At 38.9% G+C, this 21,866-nt stretch overlaps 1 protein-coding gene across 1 annotated transcript in view; it reads right to left on the bottom strand.

Annotated features, from left to right (window-relative positions):
* LOC119661585 (protein bowel) overlaps positions 1 to 21,866 on the bottom strand; it is a 138,116-nt gene that overhangs the window by 59,147 nt on the left and 57,103 nt on the right. Inside the window, exon 2 of the mRNA XM_038070987.1 lies at positions 11,450 to 12,309. Within this exon, the coding sequence (XP_037926915.1) occupies positions 11,450 to 12,288 (839 nt within the window). The 5' untranslated portion in view covers positions 12,289 to 12,309. The remainder of the gene's footprint in view (positions 1 to 11,449; positions 12,310 to 21,866) is intronic.

Raw genomic sequence — 21,866 nt, 5'->3', positions numbered from 1 at the left:
CCATGTCTCGATTTGACAATGGAGCGGCAGATGGAGTGCAAGGAAAGGAAAGGTCAGGAAACCTTCATCACCTTTACCACCATTATCAAGCTTTAAAAACTTTCACTCACAAACCATTAAGTTTGAAAGTAGGCTTAAATTGAATCCTCTTTGGAGATGATCCTGATGCATACGAACTTTGGCCATTTTTTTTTGCCCAAATAGGAGGAAAATGGCTCAACGATTGAGGAGATTGAATACCAAGTCCTTGAGCTTATACCCTTGATAAGAAATTTTAGTTACAATGATGTATGTTTGTGTTTGGCTTTGTGCTTTTCCCCCTCGTCATTAAAAACTGAAACCAGGAAAGCAGCCGAGGTTAAATGCAAGGCGGAGGAAGGAATTGGCAGTTGGGCTGCTGGAAAAATTGACCACGATATTTGTTTACGAAAATGCACGCATGCATGGATTTCAATATGAGTTTCGAAAAGATTGTCTACAAATCTTAGAGTCGTTTGTGCAAAAGTAGTAACGGACGTTTTCACCCAAACGTTTCCAAAGACCAATTTATCATTACTTTGGATTATGATGTATAGGATATTGGAAATAGAAGGATAAGGGGTTTTCTAGCAGTGTCTAGAAGTAAAGAAAAGGATAATATCAAAAACAAAAGGTAGCCAACCCATTCTTTGAGCAAGTCGGGAATAAATAAAATCTTTTATTTTAGAAAAAGGTGGAACATAATTTTCGACTCCTGGTGTATTGAAAAAAAATAGATGAATCCTTAAACATTAAAGGCATCCACTTAATGGCAGACCAGACCAATTGGAAATCAACTTTCTGCTATTTTTTTTAATCCGTGGACATCCGATTTTGAAAAAAACAGACGACTTTCGGTTTCGTCCAAGGTAGAGCTAACTCATCAGATGCTACCTCACCCCTGGGAACAGCGTGATCGAAGTGGTTCACCAGATTCGCAAACATGACATGGATCCGCTAAAAGGAGGCGCCTAGAAGCAGAGATTGATTACGAGTGGCATCCAATATGGATGTAAAATAAATTGATAAATTTGATAACCCAGAGAGCAGGAATATATCTTCTTGCTTTTATTGGAATAATTACCACATACTAGGCTAGTGCGATTCTAAGAATATCCCTTACAAGCAGAGAGCCCTTAGTAATGACTCTACCGCAGAGTCTTTAATTTTGTTGTGCGAAGACAAATAACTGCGATTGAATAAGTTTGCGTTTGAAATTCGAGATAGATAGGTCTTATACTTTATCACCTTTCTCTCAATCTCAGTCTAGAATTCAAATTAAAAGTGAAATTTTAAATTCATACCAGCATGTGGTGTACCTAGTTCCAGTTTTGTCAGTGCATTAAGAAAAAAGGAAGCAACTTCAGACTTAAAATTCAAATAGAATGTAGCTTAGTCAATATAAAATGCCCTAAAATTATTATTCTAAATTATCCTCCCCTCTTCTTTCGCTGTATACAGCGCCGAGACGTCTGAGCGGATTCATGTGGATTTTAAGAGAAATTCCGCGCAGCTTTAACAACAGCTTTCTTTGAGGAATCCAAAATTGGGTGGTATGCTTACAAACAATCACCTCCAACACGGTCCAGATCCGGTAATCGAAGGACTAGGATCCAGATTCCGTTCTTCCACTGATATCTTGGAAGAGATTCCCTCAAACAAGTTGAACTTCTTTGTCCAACATATTCCGATAGGCGGCGTCATTAGTTTTGACCACCCTTTCACAGAAATGGATTTCCCTTGTCTCGTGAGACGACACAGTCCGCTAGAGTATAACTGAGGTGGGATGATCGCACCGCTGGGCCCGCGGATCTTCTCCGATAGCCTCATAATAGCCCCGTGCATAAGTTCTATCATTTGAACTTGAACTTGAATTTCCCTTCGATGAAGAACACTTTTTTGAATGAAAGGCAACTCGTCCAGGACAATTTTTGCTTACCCTACTAAACATTTTGCACTGTTCCAGACGTAGTTTTTTAAGTCTAAGCTTCCAAAGTGGTTGGCAAATTCATTACGATGTCTTTGTGTAAAATAGTCCTTTTACTTTGTCTAAGGCCACTTGTCATCCCATGCTGGTGGCAAAAAGCAGTTTCGGGGTAGCATCTTAAAATTTATTCCAAGGACTGAGTGGCAATGGATTAGCCAACGAAACCCTGAGGGGTAGTTTACAAATGTAACGGCATAACCATAAATAAAGTGCTGACATTATCCTCGGTAGGATTTTAATACAAACGCTCTCGTAGTGGTGTTATAATTCCACAGTTAGTTCCTCAAAAAGTCGTAGCAAATCGTTGGTGGGTACTCTTCTCCGCATACAAACCTTCCCTCTCCAGTAACCTACCTCTGAACAGTTTCAATAGGATGACGGTCACAATAATGGCAAGGACACCATGCTACTGAAGCATCCTCAAGAATATTACGGGCGAAGGAATTACATGGATTTACTGATGAACATCATTGCAGTTGAAAGAGCAGCGAAGACTGACATTCTCTAAGCTCGCCGAGCGCCTTTAATAATAATAATAATAATATTTGAGGTTCCTGTTGGCTTTTGTTCAAACAGCAATATTGCATATCCTTCGCAAACAATTACCTTTGCATTTCTTGGTTTGAATACATATGCTTGCTCTGCTAAGGCGATCCAATGAATTGTCCTCCTAAAAATAGTTATCATCACGACTCGAGGAATCCATTTATTCAAATTTCAGATGTTAGTGCTAAATGTATAGTTACATGTTAAAAGGATACTTTGATTCACAGAATAATCAGAAAAACTTCATGTGACAACCACCTTGGATTCGAGGGTTGTTTCTCATAATGGGGAATGCACTGTGCCTTTAACTTCAACCGCCTTGCAGCAATACTGGAGAAAGGTCCCTGTATCGTTAATGTAAGATTATGGTGCTTAGTCAATTTATAATCTTTCCATTGAGAGATACCAATGGTTGGGTGTTTTCTTTTTTTTAGTTGAGGAACTAGGGAACAAAAATTTGCTCATCATCGAAACGTGCAAGATTTTTCCCAAGACTAGCCAAAGCCTGACGCCATTTCGTCTTACACATCGATGTACCTAGATGAGCTTTTATATGCAACCAACAACTGTAGAGTAACCGATATGCTTTCTCTGAAGGGTGGGATACTGCAATTCTTTTTACAGCGTCAAAAAGATTGTGATTGAATTTTTATTGTCGAGTCATGCCTAGTTTTAGATATCTGAAACTGTCTGCATTTTATTGACGCAATAGTTTTGCCACTTTTTTTTATCTCGGGTCACTGACATTAAATTTCTTGTTTACATCGTAGTTTTAAGTCTAAAATATGAATAGCAAGTCATTACGATTTCAGAATACTGACGTACTTTCCTGAATTTTAACAATGAGTTTCCAATTGTGAGATTGACGAAACTATCAATTGCTTTGATATCAAACAGAGCATTGATGGGTTCTGATCATATCGACAGAAACGTACACAGTTAGAGAAGTTGCACTAAGATCAAATAACAGAACTTAATACTATCTACCCATCTTTATCCATAATCTATGCAGATTTCTTATGCTTAACCAGCTTCTAGAGTTTCACTATATAGAGGTTTCATAAGGAGTCGACATTTCATTCAAATGAAAGAAGATTTGGGTCAGCCTGAATCAAAGTACCATGTTCCGCTTGTGGACTAAAAACTAACCACAATTCCGGTAAATTCGGTCACACTTAAACATTTTTTCCCTCACTAGAAGCGCAATGTACTGAAATATAATTCATATATGGGCTTCAAAAATATCAAGCCACATCATTTTTTCTCCATCCTCCTTTTTAAGAAGAATTTTTATTCTACAAACGTCTAAGAAATTTTTATTCTTTCCCATTAAACTTTACAGTACCTTCATATATCAAAAGTTCATCATAATTTTTTTCCTTATGTGGAACACATTCAGATATTTGCAAAAACTCACCTGTTTACCTGTCGGCTATATTATTTTCTACTCTTACAAGAGGCTCATGTTTATATCCCCCAAGCATACACACACGTACGGATATATCTAGTATATAAGACAGTGTTTTTCTTTGAAGCGATTCTTCGTATGCTTCTACAAATACTAGCCATGGGATAATTCTCCCGGTCTGACCAGTTCTTTTGCTGAGGTCACTATATTATCGTGCTTCTTTAGAGCTTCTATAGAGCATACATAACATATAATCTGCTAGCACAGGTTGTGTTCGAAAATGCGTGTACTTTAGTTGTACAAGTTGGGGAGGTCAAAATCCATCGTTAATGGCTAAACTTTTTGTAATTTTGTAATTTTAATTTAAGGGGGTCATCCCGTGTGAAGGCCGTTTTTTTTGCCTTTTTTTGAAAAATTATTTTGGAGGACTGGATAAAGTTAGAAATGTGATTTTTTCACCATATGTTTACTGATATCTCTAGTATATGTGATAAATTTTTCAGCTTGATATCGTAACTTGTTTTTGGAATACGTGTCAATTTATGCACCCATCTCCAAAAAAAGGTGTTTTTCTGCTGCCACGCTGGAGGGCGCTGTGTTCATTTGAGGAAAAAAAACTAAACGGCATTTTATTGTGGACAATATTCTACGGTCCGCAAACTAGGATAATTAGAAAATGTTAAAAGGTACATTTTTGGTGGGCTTTTAAACTTAATTTTTTGAATTTTGGGGTTTTTTTACGGCTTTTTTTATGAATAAAAAAAAAACTACCCATCCGATTGCAATTATCCTAGTTTGCGGACCGTAGAAATATGTATTAAAGAAGTCGTGAAAATTTCAAAGAATTTGGTTGGATAGATTTTGAGCTATGGTGGCAGCCGATTTTCAAGATGCAGTTTCGAGAAAAACGCATTTGAAAATTTAAATGTGGTTATCAATAGTAAAATTTTAACCCACTATTAATCTGCTATACCTGGTCCATAGAGAGCACCCTCCGTTTCTTCAAAAAAGTCTTGTAAGACCGATTGTTGCTCTCTGGTTTCCATTCTGGCTCTTTTAGCGAGGTCAGTCAATCGTCATTGGGACCGCCAAATTCGCGCTTCATTATGGCAGTCGACGTAAACCTGACATATGTGACCAACTTGATATCCCATTGTCACTAGGATTTTGAGAATGCCATTGAATCTTTCATTGAAAATAATTACAGCCAGAAAAGTGGCTATTTCTACGACCTTGGCCCCAGAATGAAGGTGTTTAGGAGCGAAAGTCCATTTAACGACTCATTGTTATTCTGGGTCTCTGCTCCTAAACATTTGTTCAAGAGATCATCTTGTGACAAATCTTCGTAGATTGGTTTGATGACTATTTGAACTTCTTCAGTCAAAGGTGCCTTCTCGTGGTGGAAACTATTCAGTGCTCCTTTAGCTTCCGCTTTGCGCCATTTGCACCAACTGTCCTGGCCTGCTGGACAATTTTGATGCTGAGGATTTTCGTCTGTAGAACATTTATGGAAGAAAGTTGCCCAAATTTCTTGCTTCATTCCTTCTATCGAATTTGCGTGTCGACGAATAGCTAGCCCAAAAATGTAGTGAGATCGTTAATAACCTCATCAGTAAGTTTTCCAGCCCCTTTTCTACCAATGCCTTTGTGATTCTTCTTTGCATTTCTAAGCCACATTCCCATTCTTCTCTCGAGATGTCCTACGCATTCCTTTTTTACTAATACGTATATTTTATTATTTGCAGAAATTTACAGAAATACCGGAGAAAATTCCAGCAAAATCCAATATACAATATACAAAACTTGTCACAATTGGAACATCCATGTTCATGCTTGCTAAAAGTTTCTTTGCTGATGTTGATGCGAAGTCCTTTTTCTTTTCTGATAAGTATCGATTCCCATGAAATATTCGTTTTTCAGTGCGAGCATGACGTTGAGCGTTAAAGCGATATCCCTTCGTACCATCCATTTAAAAAAATCACTGAACACACAAACAGCACAATACTTACACCAAAATATAACTGAGTATAGCTTGAAAGCCTTTCAGTGCTCACTCTAGACTGGATTATCCTTTTTATTCCAAACAGCAAATAAGTTTAGACAATTGATTGGTTTTCCACCTTTTTATATTTATACCTGTGTTCGAATTTATAAGGCTCAGGTAAAAAACTAACAGGTAAAAAAAGATTCGATGCTTTTTCTCATCGAGTACTCTAGCCGCGGTTGCAGACTCATTACCTGTTTAACGCTGTAATTTCTGAACGACTCGGAATATCGGAAAATCCCTTTGCCCACATATTCTCCACTATATATAGATACAATTCATGCAAAAAAAAAAAAATCGATTTCTCCAACCCGACACACGGGATGACCCCCTTAAAGAAAATCATTGTTAGTTGCTTAGAATAATAGAAAAGCCTGATATTTGCACAGTTCCTCGCGTTCACATTGTCACTACCGAGTTTCTGGAAGCAGCGCCTTCTAGTATACATTTTTAGACACACACTCTATAAAAAAATTCCCCAAGCTTAATGCCCAGGTAATTATAGGGGAGTAGTTATGGTCAATAGCGCCGACAGCATTTACATAGCTCCGCACTGTCAGTCAGCCCAACAATGGCGGAATGAATGCTCTCTGCCAGGCTTTTTTCTACGTGCACGTCCCGCTGTAGACATCAACGTTAATAATTCAAATCTAAAAGGTAACCTCCGAGAAAATTGGATTTTACACACGTCGCGGAATATAAATATAGCATTAAGCGTACTAGAACGAAATTAGGAGTAGTATTCGATTTGAATCGGTTGCAGGGTATGAGGCTTTAATTAAAAATTTTACGCTCTGGATTGAAGCAAATGAAATATGTGGATTAAAGAACTGTGGGATTGTTACTTCCAAGAATAAGGAAAAACTCATGACCTGAAGTAGTATTACAAACTTGATTATTGCATCAATTTAAACAAATCACAAAACCCGGTGAAATAGTATCTATCGAATAACCCCTTTTCTACCTCAATTTCCGTAAGCATAACAAAGCGTGACGAGATATTTCCCTGACATGAAGTCCTATAAATTTTGTTTCCTAGGAGACATTCATGTATACCTCATCCATACCGGCCGTGCATAGCTAGTTTTCCCAGCCTACACAAACTTTGTTAGAGAGACATAAATGAAAAATGATCGTCACCTCAGAGATCACTTTTCATACAGAAGTTAAAAGTTTTAATACATATAATTTACAGGGATTAAGAGGCAGGTAGACTATTGCAACTTTGTTGCAAACCCAAGCAGTATGCATCAGTAGTAACCAATCACTTACTCTAACGTGGTAGACTCAGAGCTAACCTCAGATTGGCCTTAAGAAAGTACGCGGTAACCGTGTATACAATATATATTCGTGCTCTAGTTACACTTAATGGTAGTTTTTGTTATTATGAAGTACATATATACGAGCCCTATTTTAAAATATGTAGTATCTATGAACGTAATATAAGATCTTAGGACGTCTTTTGTGCATGGAGGAGTAATTAATCCGAATGAATAAACATGTCCAATCGATTGCGTTAGATGGCAGGTATCAGTGGCTAGTAGCGCTTTGGTGCATTGTTGAGATGCCACAAACTACTAACACTACGACTGCTGTGGTAAGAGCAAGGGCCAACCCTATCGGGCTCAGATCTTCAAACCCAGCCCGAAGTGTTTACGAAGGGAAGCAGCTCTTCCACGGTGCAGCTAGAAATCTCTCTGAGGCCCTCAAAGAATGGTTCATCTAAGTTCGGTAGCCTGGTTCTAGCTAGAGATGGGCAGCCGCAAGGGAAGTGCCTGCGGGTTTTTCGCACTTCTCCGTAGTTTCGGCATTATTGTGCCACGACCTTTCAACACGTCTAGGATGTTACTATGACCGTAGTCCTTCGCTGTCCAACATCCGGACTAACGCAGCCTGACAGAACTGTGTGCTAGAGCGAATTTAACGTGCAGATGTAAAAGTACATGAAGATCATCTACCGGGTAAGACCTGCACCTGCACACGTGTTTCTTTGAATCCTATTATTCTATTATACTTTTTGCTCAGCGATTGCCATCACACGATATGGTAGAACCCGCGGCTGTATAAATGTAGGGAACCATCCTCCGCCAGAGACTCCTTGCAAAGGTACTCTTCCGGGCATAAAAAGCCATACATGCGTTTTTAACACTCAGTTCTGTGTTCGATCTCCAATTTAATTTAGGATCCAGGATTACGCCAAGATACTTTGCATTGGAGGAAAGAACCAATCTTGGCTCATTTAGCCGCAGTAACTAGAATTTGGGTACCCTAGCCTTGGTGATGATTAGCATCAGCTTTGTTTCGGTGGGGTTTATGCCGAGTATGCACCTTGCGGCCATAAGGCACATCTTTCTCAACGCTCCTCCCATGATGTCACTCATAATGAAGGGGCACATCCATGATGCTAATGTGACGAAGTCATCGGGCATACGCCACCGGCTCTACCCCGCTCCTGTCCAATACTTATAAAATTTCGTCCATGACTATCAAGCAGGAGGAGAGATGGCGGCAAAATAGGGCGTACATCTACTCAAGGTTCAGATTGAACAATTCCAGTTCTTATGATGAATATTATCCAATGCATAAGACAAATTTAGATGTTACAGTGAAAGACCCAAATTACTGGCGAACTTACTGTTCTCCTGGTATCCAGGGTTTAAAGCATGATAGAGAAAACAGTTTAGATGACGACTATCGGAAATGAAATAGAGGAAGTTGACATTTTGCCATAATATTCCCAATTTTTAATGTTCTATGCCATCAGACTCATTTCCTTCTCAACTGCAATTCTGTTCAATTCCTCATCACTTTTTATGAAAACTTCATTACGGCGTTTATGGGAATGCTAGTCTCTCAGCGCTCCTTGGAGGAGTTCAAAAATCAGGACTGAAGGAATGGATTTCCGTTCTTAATTAACCGAATCGTAACGAAAATGCCATAAGGACCAATATACAATATACGAATTAATTTTATACCAATTTTGCAGAAAATGAACATGGAAAACACTTTCCTGGTAAGAAACCATTTAAAAATTGCACAGGAACTTTTTCTGCTTACCCCATCCGAGCGAACCGATGAAAGATGGAGTACTAAGAAATGCGTACTCCTCACTGCGAAGGAGCTGGAGGAGACGGTCTTGTCCACGAAAGACAAAAAACATCGGGCCTAGATGATAATTTCAGCGAAATGCTGAAACTTGAATTCAATTAAAAGGTCCTGTTGATTAGCGCATTCAATGCATGTTTGACAACGCAAGTTTTACGCTCTCAAGGTTACGAGACTCGTGCTGATAAGAAAAACAAAGGCGACGCCCAAGTTCAGTCAGCGTAGCCCTGTTAGTATGATGGGCACAGCGGGGGAACCGCTTGAGAAGATCATCAAGCCAAAATTTATTAACGCAATATGTGCTGCGAGAGATTTTTCACCGAAACAATATGAGCGGTCGATCCACTATAGATGCAATTGTAAAAGTGTTACAAGCACTGAGACTGGGTAAGACCTACAGTCGTCACTGTCAAAAAATGGTGCTCCTTGTGATACCAGTTATATGGAATGCCTTCGACGCTACCAGGTTGTGCGATATGTTCTGAAAATTCATTTCCATATTCCAGCGACGACGGCCTGCCCTACAAACCCAGGAAGACAATGTAGAATGATAATTATATCGAAGGTGACTCAAGGTTTAGTCGTTGACCCGAACCTTAGGAACACCTCAACAATTTACTACGACACAAGATGATCGATGAATCGCATCTAGTCGGGCACGCGGATAATATTGTGGCACTAGTTGAAGCACGCTCGGTCGAACAAGCTCAACGCATACTAGAAATGGTGATGCAATGAATTGACAAATGGATGGATCGAAGGATTCTTTCTTATTCCAAAGAAAATCGAAGCGGCCGTCCTTACCTAGAAGAGGATTTCCATTATTCCCCTTATTCATATTGTGGAAATCACGGTTTTGTTGAAGTCGGCAGCGAAATATCTCGACATCATGATAGACACGAATATATGCAGATTTAGATAAAGCTACGAGTTGACAGCTAATGGTTCCTTATCTAGTAGGCGTCCTTTGTTGAAAGTGCAGTTCAGTCCATTCTCCTTTACGGTTCTGGATTGGCGTCCTCAAAGACAACGTCGAGGATGTTTGCGAGTTGCGTCGCCCGATCGTATCGTCTTGGAGCCTGCTGTAATTGTGGTATCAAGAGTTATTCCGATCGCTCTCCATGCTGCAAAACGAAGGACTATATAGAATACCTCAGAAAAGTTGCGGGAAATAAGGGTAGATTGACTGCATATTTCTTCAAAGACGTGTCACCATGGTTCCATTGACTCACTTAGAGGAGACAGGTATCTTAAGACTTACTTGCACATAATCGAGAACTCACGCTGGCCTTTCTACATTTACGGCAACGATGTCCTTCTTCTGCGGGAGTGGGAGGCTACACTGCAGACCGAAGACACGTGGAGCAGAGCAGAATGTTACTCAATGTTAACTCAAGACAGGTGAAGATACATACTACTTTGAAAGCAACAAAAGAATACTTAGGACAAAACTAGTAGGCTCGTATCATTTTAATCTTTTCCCATAGTTTATCGGCGTTATTATCGATAAATGATTATGTCATGACAGTTAGTGTTGGACTGTAACCAGCATCGATGGTAATGAGCTCATTGATAAGTCGCTAAAACTTTTGCCTGAAGTTTATTCATTGAACAAGGAATATTTTTAGGGAGTTATGAAACGTGTACCTGAAGCAATTTATGAATTTATGGATATTAAAGCACGGTGACGCACGGTCGAACAAAGCTATCCAACAGCCCTCCATTTCATCTGACTTGGCTCCCTGCGATTGCTGTCTTTTCAATTGAGTAAAAAAATCACCAGAGAGAACAAGTTTAAGCGATCGATAAGAGGCAATGGAAAAATTGCACATGGATCTTGTGGATATACCAAACACTGAGTATGAAGAATGTTTCTAGGACCCGAGAACTGTTTATAGGTCATCTTTTCATTTTCTACTTAGAGTTATTGTACATGCTTTGTTTTAGCATCAACAAATTCAAATTCACGAATCTGCTCTACTTTTCACTTTTCAGGTCCATAGAATTCAATCTTGAACTTAAAAGGCATAATATCATCTCATAAAGGATTTTATATCAAACTTAACCATTTTCATTCCAAAATTGGTGCGAATTGTCCATCCAAATTATTTCTCACCTGTTATCGTTTTTACCACAAAAATTTAATTATTAATCGAAATTTCTCAAAATTGAAAAAACTCCCTTCGAAATTCATCGAAAAGTCGTTTGCATTAAAAAGGTAGCAAATTGGTGATCTTTGGTGGCTACGTAGCCTCCTAACCCAATACAAGGCTTCAGAAGCGAGTAATAACACTCAATTTAAATATTTTTCATAAAAATTTATATAAATCACAGTACATACCTATGATCTCGCAAATGATCTTGTCGCCGGAACGCTTTACCGCAAATATCACAAGAATACGGCCGCTCATCGGTGTGTGTCCGCTCGTGTATAAGTAAATTATAAGATTTTGTAAATTGTCGATTACAGAATTTACATATAAATTGCTTTTTCGGACGTGAAGCTCGTCCTGGTGCACGTAATAACCGTCGATCGAGGCTTGCATGTAGTCCAGGCGGTACGCCTGGTGGGAATAGTGATGCCGCTGCTGACGGAAATGCAAATGTTCCAGGGCCAGTAGGAGATGGGCCAGGACCACCTAAAAATCCGGGTGGTGGATATATTCCTGGAGGTGGAGGTGGAGCACCTGGTGCTGGATTCACTCCGGGTCGGGGAAGTAGCATTGCAGCAGCCTCCCGAAGAGCCAACTCCTTCCGTTTATCTGCCATCATGGCAATCAGTTCATATGATGATCCCCTTTTAGGTGGAACATCTTTGCCCAAAGATTCGGCTGCATCAATCATCCCTGAATAGAGGGATGGCGGGCCACGTAAGCTTCTCGATGGAAGAACAGGTACAAATGCCGAGGTTTCACGATGATGATGTTGCGCTTGAGAGTTGAGTATCCCTGCTGATAGATGATGTTGGTATAACTCGTAACTGGAACTTGATGCTCCTGATGAGGATGCTGTCGCACGACCACCAGAGGAACTACGCATTCCAGATGCGTTGACCGAGCTCGAACTAGAACTTCCTGAATTCGACCCATTTCCGGGCGATTGGAGGAATTGATCGATACGCGACGGTCGGACGAGAGGAAGCGCGCGATCCTCAATCACAGATGCTCCTTCCGTTGGCATTATCGTTTAATCACCTTATCACTGGAAAGAAAAAAAATGTTTCGTTGAAACTTTTATAACTCCAAAAAATATATGCTTTCTACCATATGAAACTATTCTTATCGTTGATAACTACTGATATATTTTTTTTTGTTATTTCTTGAGTAAAAACTCACTTTACACAACGCGTGCTTGTGGGTACTATATGCATCGGTTTACGGCACACACCGAAACTACACTTAGATAAAATAGATAAAATATGCCGTCAGTCAGTTAAAAACAAATAACTGATAGGGCGAGAAAGCATGAATGCATTGTTTGTCCAAGAAGAACTTGGAGAGCTACTTTTTGTTAAGTAGAACAACAATAATGTGGTACCATATACACCGTGGTGCATGAGTATCTATTTATTGTGGAAATACGATGTTTTATTGCGTTTGGAAATGAAAAATTCTTATCTGGAATTCAGTTCGTATTGATAATAATGGAATGGGTAAGTAAGTGACAGCCAGCGGTAGTCACTTTACTGGTTATGGAAACGTGCTTTCTGCAGCAGAAAGTCAACGTTTTGAGTGGTATGATCTTCTGAATGTGCGTTATATTTCTGCTGGGAACTATTGGGAATTTTCTTGAAATTAGAGACCTCATATGATATTCTCGACAAAATTCCCGGAAATACTGTATGCGATTTCAAATCATTGTGGCAGTTCGGTTGATTTTAAAACGAAAGTTCTGGTAATTTTGGCTTGAGCGGAACCCAAAATGTTACAACAAAAATTAAACAAGTCGGGAAACGGGAAGCTTGACGCTTCAGGTATAAAAGGTTTTGTGTTTCCCTATGTGAGGAGCATATCCATTGGCTTATAGCATTGACCCGAGATATTGAAATCGCTCAGTTCTGGGCAGGTTACTGCCATTGCCAGAGCTCAGCGATTTAAATATCTCGAGTCAATGCTATCTGCCAATGGAGAACTGCCTAATGAAATGCATTAATGCAACCTGGATGAAGTGGCATTCCCCAACTGGTGTTCTTTGTGATCCACGTATCAGCGCACGTCCCAAAACTAAAATTTACTGCAATGTCGTCCGTCTGCCGCTCTCTATAGTTCTGAGTGTTGGCCGACTATAAAGGACAATGAACGGCATCACTGGTGGCGTGATAAGATTTGATTACGTCTGAAATGAGAATATCCGCGATTGATATGGATCGTGGAAAAACTGCAAGAGAGGCGTTTTCGATGATGTGGTCACGTAATTCACGCTAACGAGAATTCAACAACCAGTATTGGTCAGAACATCGAAAGCAATGGTAAGCAACCAAAAAGCCGGTCAAAACAATGGTGGCTTGATACACTGGATGGGGATTTAAAGGTCTCGCGATTACATCCTGATCAGGCATTTGATAAAATAAAATGACGAAACCGATCACCACGAGCCGACCCCGCTTGTGAACTGAAGGCTGAAGAAAAAGAAAAAGAGGAGCGACGAGTGCACGACAGCTCCGTGTAATATGGCTAAAAATTCCATTGCCCTCTATTTTCTAGAAAGCGATTTAAATTAAAGGGGCTAGGGAGAATTAGATTCTTCTTGAATGGAATTTTAATATTTCACTCGAATTTCAATTATTCTCGTTAATTATGACGTCAGCATCTTATTTGTATGGCTTAGAATGCTTAATTAGCACGAAATTGATAAGTTTGAACTTCTATAACTTTGACACTAATAGTTGCATTTTCATGGAACTTGGCATGTGTATGTCCTCTATGTCGGTGCAAAATTTGATACACCTTGGTTGAACTTAAAAGGAGTTTTTTAGTCAATTTCTAAAAGCTGATAATATACTATTAGTAAATTTATTTGGGCAGATACCGGAATGGAACATCTCTCGAAGATTAGATTTCACATAAGTGTTTTACACAAAACCTTAAAAAGGGCTGCAGATAAATAAATTCTCACAAATGCGACTTTAATATTTCACGCGAATGTCAATTATTCCGGGTAATAATGACGTCAGCATCTTATTTGCATGGCTTTGGAAGCGGTAAATTCGCGCAAAATTGCTAAGTTTGAACTGCTATAACTTTGGCGTTAATTGCCTGATTTCTATGAAATTTAGCGCATGTACACAAAATATTATCCTCTATGCTGGTATCCAGAAGTCCTCGGATGAATTTAAGGGGGGTTTTTCAGTAAATTTCTAAAAAGTAGTAATATACTATTAGTAAGTTTATTTGAGCAGATATCGGGTTGGGACATATTTTGAGGCCTAGATTTCATCTAGGCTAGGTTGGGTAGTTTCCGAAAATGAGTCCTGTCTCACTTCAAGTGCCTGCATTTTGACTCCTTACTCACGCACTTTGCAATTTATGCCAAAACTAATGTCAGTTTCGGAAAGTACCGAGACCTTTCATTTGACACCCTACACAACTATATTCGGTGAAAAAAATGTTTGAATCCCCCTTTGCATGTATGGGGGAGCTTCACCTAAATTTATGCCACTCGCTGTATGCGTGGGATTTCATAGCTCCCATCTGTCCACAAAATTTCGTTCGGATCGGTTTAGCCGTTTTGGAGAAAAATGTGTGTGGCAGACAGACAGACATACATTGAATCGATTTTAATAAGGTTTTGTTTTACACAAAACTTTAATAAAAAAATGTCAGCCGATGACGGCTTTGCGGTTTCTTACCAGGCCGCTGCCCCACCTCTGCCCTGGGAGCAACGAGACTGAAGCGACTCGCAGATATTAAGTGCATATTATATTCCGCGCAAATCCGCCAATTCTATTGACCAAAGCTTGGCCAGAGCTGAAAATATTTTTTTTGAGAATTGTGGGGTCCCCATCAACTTGATGCGTCTGACCATTTGCCTCTGCCCTGGTAATGCGATGAGTCGCCTAACATTTTTTTAAAGTTTGGGTACTAAGCCCCAAACGAGGGGTCCGTGGACCAAAAAAAGAGGGAGTAAGTTGCTCCCCATTTGGTCCAGCACAGCATCAAGTTGATGCGGACTTAGGACCCCACAATTCTCAAAAAAACTAAAAATTAAATGTTGGACTAATTTTCAAAGTAAATTATATACATATTTAAATTTTCATCAATTTTGCGACCCAACTTTCCAAATAACATGAAGAATTCAGTTTAGTTTAAATATTTTTTCAAGGAAGTCTCGGATCTTTTAGAACCAATTCAATTTATATGTATGTATGTACACTTCAAAATGCACATACAAATGCAGTCTACTATTTTATTTATTTTAAGTAGGCACTGCATTAGATGCACTTTTTTAACTTTTTCGGAACACCAAATTTCATTTACGCCTTTTGGCGGTACCTTGATTTTACAAGCAGAACTAAAATACCACGCACATATTTATTAAATTAACAATTTGTACAAAAAGAATAAACACCAATACCTACTCTGTGTATCTACATACGAAAAACTCGTATACAAATGTATGTGTATCACTACGAAGACCTCACCGTCTTGCGCGTATTTCAGAAGTATTTCCTGGTTGATAAGGCAAGAACAGTGGAAAGAATTTAAAAGCTCTGTTCATTATTATCTTTTATAAAAAAAAGATATTTCTGAGAACAAAAATACATGAAAGATACAGGTAAATATAGAAGTCAACAGGGTATCTTTCCAGAGATAGTGCAGAGTAAGTAAAGATAGAAGATGTTTAAAGTCGACAAGATACAGCAGTTTAAAAACGAGCTCCCTGATTTCAAGCTTCTCTAAGAAGAAAATTAGTGTTACTGATATATATTCAGAGAAGCTATATCTCCAGTAGTCAAGCATATTACAGATTTACATTGCAAGAGTAACTTTAGGATTCTGCTGTTACTTTAGCTCCATAAGGAAAGTCGATTTTTATGAAAAACGAACCTATCGAACGCCCTCATTACAACCTCTTTCTGGGTGACGAAACATTGAACAATAGTCTAATAGGTGCTTGAAAATTTATTACAAATCAAAACTATTGAAAGTAATCTTAACAATTGATCTGAACTGGTTGCTTAATTTATTGCCAACAAAATACTGTTCACACCCTAAAAAATTATTGGCGATCATGCCAAAGGTCGTCTTATCGATTTCATTCAATAAACTTGAATTAGTTCAGCTCGGGGTGAAGCATCCGTTGGAGCCTCTACAATTTGACCATTAAACTACTCAAAAATAAAATATCTGAAAACCAGTCCTGAACTAATCGTCAATTACAATATGAATTCATAAGACAAAACTGTAGAATTTCAAAACATGTTTTTTTTTCTTATGATATTGATTCCTTTCATAATTTTCAGCTTTTTACGAAACAGACAACCAATACAATAAAATTTATATATAATTTGTCACCGCAGGTGGTTCGGTTCATTAAAAGGTGGTAGACATGGTGTCGCATTTATTTAAGGTGTAATCAACTACCTGAGCTTTTAAATGGTTACCTCGAAATATTGTGTTAATTGGATGTGTAAAATTGATTGTATGAAGTAGATTTTATGATAACATGGTAGCAGGTGGATTTTTGATGTTTTCTGAGAAAAAAACGTAAGCTAGGTCAACCTAGCACCTCTTTTCAACTCCTATAGGGAGTAAAACGGCGTCAACATTTTCTCATTTGATACGTGGTTCCCCTCACTTGTTGATTCGTTGCTTCAAATTCAGTATATCCACGACGTATAGTGAGCGTATGATGTATCTACTCTCTGCAGACCAAGGTTCGTTGAGATACCATATACCGCTGAATGTTTATTTCAACTTTCTTTAAACGAACGTAGGCAAGTATGTATTTAAACCGACATGTGGTTGAAGAAAACGATAGATGCCAATAGCTATGAGTTTAATGAAGGTTAGCATATTGGAAATTACCCCCAGGCAAGTAGAGACAGGGCATTTAGGTGTGCACCAAACAAACTCATCGGGTAAGCATTACGACACCTCCTATTGCTAGAGGAACTATTCTACTGGGTTAAATTGCTTCACTGGGATCCAAAGAGCAAAATTTAAAGTACGGCAGATATATTAAAGCCACTCTTTGTCTCTGCCGGTGTTCTTCAAGGAAACACATCCTCGCAACTGGCAAGAACTGAGAGAATTGGGGTCATGGACATTGCCCAGGATAATCGCTTTACATAGCATGGTCTCAACGGTCTAAATCTATTGAAACAGATACAATCCTTTGCAATGACATTGGCTAGTTGGGAACTGGGCCTTTTAAACATTCCGGGCCAATTGTTTTATTTGGTATTTTCATTGTTTTACGGAGGTTGGGTCAAAGTCATCCGGAGGTCACTGCCCCGAAACTCCTCAAAGGTTTCATAGTTCTTTTACAAACATTTGTTAACGAATGTTTGGATGTCGGTCAACCAAATGCAAAACCTTTTTAGAAGTTACCTCTCTTCTGAGTAGGCGACATTTGAAAGAAGGAAGTTTTTGATGTTGTACGCGAATTTGAGATCTTTCCTTTGGCAATCACAATTTCACAGTCTTTACTGATTTTGCGCTCTTTTTGGAGTTGTATCGTGTTTTCTTCTTGACCGAATAAAATGTTTAAACACTCTCTATATACACTGTATATTTACATAGTAAAAGAGTCGATGGTTTGAAGCGGCGATTAGAAGAAAGTATACAAATTATACGATTTAGTCCTGAATAGAGACAACTCATCTGATGGTGCCTCACCTCTGCCCTGTCCTAAGTATTTTCTTACGGAAACCATTAGACGGTTGTTTTTTCCTCACCAGTATTTTATTCTAATTCGCATAGACCAATATTTCGGGAACCATTTGCTTCTTAAATGCTGCACTTGCACTCTGTCAACTTTACCCAAAGTTCGAAAATGTACAGACGACTATGGTTTCGCCCAGAGCAGTTTGGGAAAAGTTTCTCTCCAATTGGTCTACTCCACTATCAAATGGATGGTGGGCTCAGAGCTCTCTCAATTCCAAAAGAAAATTAGAAGACAATATCAATTGAGAACAGATCTACAGGGATTAGGCTGTTTCTGAACAGTCCTTTTTGCGTTATGCGATGTATACCCCGACCCTAAGATCGAGTGTTTTCAGCCCTTTATGTAGAATTTCATGCGAGAAACTTCGTCGCAGGAATCACAACTGGGGCTACTTGGGTCTTCAGTATCTTCTGTACTCTCCATGTCGGATTCATATTATCCTGCAACGGCACGTAGTTCTAGAATTTGATTCACAGGAGTGTTCAAGTTCAATTTTACGTCCATTTTGACTATCTAGTCCACTCGCTCTTTCGCTGGAAACTGATTTAGATGGAATCTGTATTAAATATACAGGTTTTACAAGGCTGATTCGCAATTTCCCAGCAGTCCCCCCCCAGTCAATTTCAGAATTTTCCAAACAATTTAATATTTTTCCAACTTCAGTTTCAGGATTTGCCATTTCAAATTCAGACTTTTCGATTTCAAAATCAGAATTTGCTGCTTCAAATTGAAGTGCACTAGTAGGTCCAAATTATCCAGAATAATCGCTTAATCGATCAATGAGATATTATATCCACAGTGAACAAAAAAAAATGCTAAGGGAAGACAATAGTATGCTACGTTCTTGCTTCGGGGGTAAGATATTAATAAATTAATATTAAATAAAAGTCCAATTTCTACTCTGCTCCATAACCGCATGAGAACTTATGCTTCTTAGACTGGTCTTATCGCATTGGTTTTCATAATGTTATTACAATCGAGAGTTTCACCAGTGGTTTTCAAGTTCATAATTTCTTATTATTTCACTCAGAATGAGTAAACAAACAACTTAATTATTATTCTTACAAATGTTACTATCATAGAGCCTTTCCATATCCTTTAAATAATAGCCTTCTAAAATCAATTCAGCAAACAGTAACTAAGGGGACTAGCCAAACGATGCTATTTCGAATTATCATGGACCATGGAAAATCGCTTTATTTGGAAAAGCGAAGGGAAAATTACTCCGTGGAAAATGATGGAGAAACAATTTGTGCAACTGCACCTTTGCCTTAAGGAAGTTACAAGCAAAGGAATATAGAAGGAATATTTACTAAAAAACAGAGCACAAGGCTGTCATACAGAAGGTCGCGGTTCAAAATTCACTCACGCAAAAACCAGTCTAATGTCGGTGAATCATGTTTTCGAGGTGTTTTTAATACTTTCCAGGATGATTTTAGCCACTATCTTCGCAGCAGCAAAAAGAACCCAAGGCGAGTGCCCTGTTCGGGAATATGAATCTTATGATGGTCTGTGACTTTACTTTTTTTGGGTGTGTTCCAAATAAGGGTAATTTCGCTTCTGTCCGGAGGAATAATCGATACCTGCATTGCATGCAGTCATATCATCCTGGAAACTTGATGCGTCATGGAGTGTTAAGCGATTCAGAATCGTGGTGAAGTGCTTCTCGCATCTTTTTATCTCTTTCTCTATCTAGTAACTTATCATCGTAGATGCATAGCCAATCGTAAATACCCTCCCCCGTACCCCAGAAAGCCACCTCAGTCAGGTTTTTTGACGTCTTTTGAGATGGCGCTAACAACTTCACCGATGCCAGAGGTGAAACATTTCTGGTTGCGTTGCAGTGCTGCCTAGTATTCTTGGATGGGTTGCTTAGTCTATGTCATTTGCGCAGTTAGAAATTTCTCCCACTGCTGGGTGACACAACAGCTTCGCAACTGATGATCGTGATGTTGCCGGTCTCATTATCTTATGGTAAGTTCTGTGCCTGAAAAGTGTGGCGCCATTGATAGGGCCATGAAAGTTGCGGAATTCTGCAAAACTTTAACTATTGGTATTATGGCCAGCAGAACTTTACCTTCGCACGTGATGCAAGGAGAAAATGTTGTCAGAGCTTACCTTGGCATTCAAATTACCCATCAACATCACAACATCACCTGTAGAAAGCTTGCCTGGAGCTGCGTAAAGTTACTCACAGAAAATCTCCCTTGATGCATAGTACCCCAAAATTGTAATTCTTCTCAACTTGAACTGGAATCTCGTAGTTAGGATCCTGACGGAAACCAGCCCCCAAGATAAGAGAGCGCGCCTAGAGGTATACATTAGCAAGCGACCGACACCGGGTTCATACAGTGTCGAAAACGAAGAGAATTTCTCTCCCATGCCTCATCTTTTGACTTCTTTACTTCCCTCCAGGTATTTTGGTTCAAGTTGAAGAAAACAAGCATTCTAGGGGCCTTCGTTGCCGTGTCTGCATGATTTTCCATATATTCCAGACACCGATCATAATCCTCTTTTGATAGTAATGACTGTGAGGCTGTCTATTATCCAAATTGCGGAAGAAATTTTCGAAATTTGCAGACTACCGAGCCGAAGGTTTCTACCCCATTTAGCATTCACTTACAAAAAGCTAGGAACACTTTCAATGTATTCTCAAATCCAAACTCAATGTGATGTTGACAGAGATTCAGGAAAGACCAGCAAAGACGTTCTTCACCAGTGAAGACTGTAATCATTAATGAAATGATTGTGGGTAAGAAGGTTATATCTAAATTAATCCATCTTAACGAAGAACTTTTATTAAACACTTATCTAGTATTGAGGAAAAAACAAATAAAGCAGAATAGTTGCAAGAAAATTTAGATAAGAGGACAGTGTTAGAAAACAGAAAGCAGACTGTCAACTTCTCGCAAACCATAACCTGATTTTCTAGCAAAGTGATAAAAGCGAATATTCATTACAGGAAGTTGATACGGTAGTTTAAAAACAATCCAAAAATTCATACCATTTAAATTATTTAGTTAGATTTATATGAACTCACTTTTGAATCAAATTATTTTATTCCTCAAATTTGACCTTTATTTTTGAAGTTTTGTATGATACAAAATCTTATTGGAATGGAGTCGATGTCTGTTTGTCACACTCAATTTATTCGGAAACGGCTGAACCAATTGTCACGAAATATGGTGAGAAGATGTGATCTATGAATCCGTTTACATATTGCAAGTGGCGCCATTTTATGTTGAGTTTTATGGGGGCTCCCCACATATGTGAAAAGGGGTGAACAAACAAACTTTGAAGAAATCCAACTATTATTAACAAAGTTATCGAAGGCTAAAATTGTGCATTTCACGTGAATTCATGGCGCTCTAAATCGAATATGCCGTCGTCACTATATGAACGGCCATGTTGGAATTTGGAAACACATCAAGAAATACTTAGAACTTTTAGGTATGTACGAATGGGGAAACGTGCATAGGAAATTTCCCACACAAGATGAGCACAAAACCTTTATACCTTTATACCTTTTTTATGAAGGGTCCAGATTCCGGTATTCCGACTTGTTAAAAGTATTAAAAGTCAAGAGGCGACGAAGAGTATTCGCAGGGTAGAAATGAGACAGCGTCTCATGAGTTGCCTCTGCGCTGGTACGACTCTGAAAGCCGTTTTTGTCGCTTTTTTATTTTTGATACTTGAGGACTCAGCCCGGAAAAAGGAGTCTATGGCACGAAAAGTTGGAGCAAGTTGTTTTCCATTTGGTTCAGTGTGACATCAAGTGGATGCGGATATAGGACTTTTCAACTTCTGACCAAAAAGAAAGAAAGAAAGAAACTTTTTCTCCTGCAAAATTGTTATTTCTTATAGATTCG

Source organism: Hermetia illucens, chromosome 1, assembly GCF_905115235.1.
Source record: "Hermetia illucens chromosome 1, iHerIll2.2.curated.20191125, whole genome shotgun sequence".
Lineage (NCBI taxonomy): Eukaryota > Metazoa > Arthropoda > Insecta > Diptera > Stratiomyidae > Hermetia > Hermetia illucens.
This window is presented reverse-complemented; position numbering and strand designations above follow the sequence as displayed.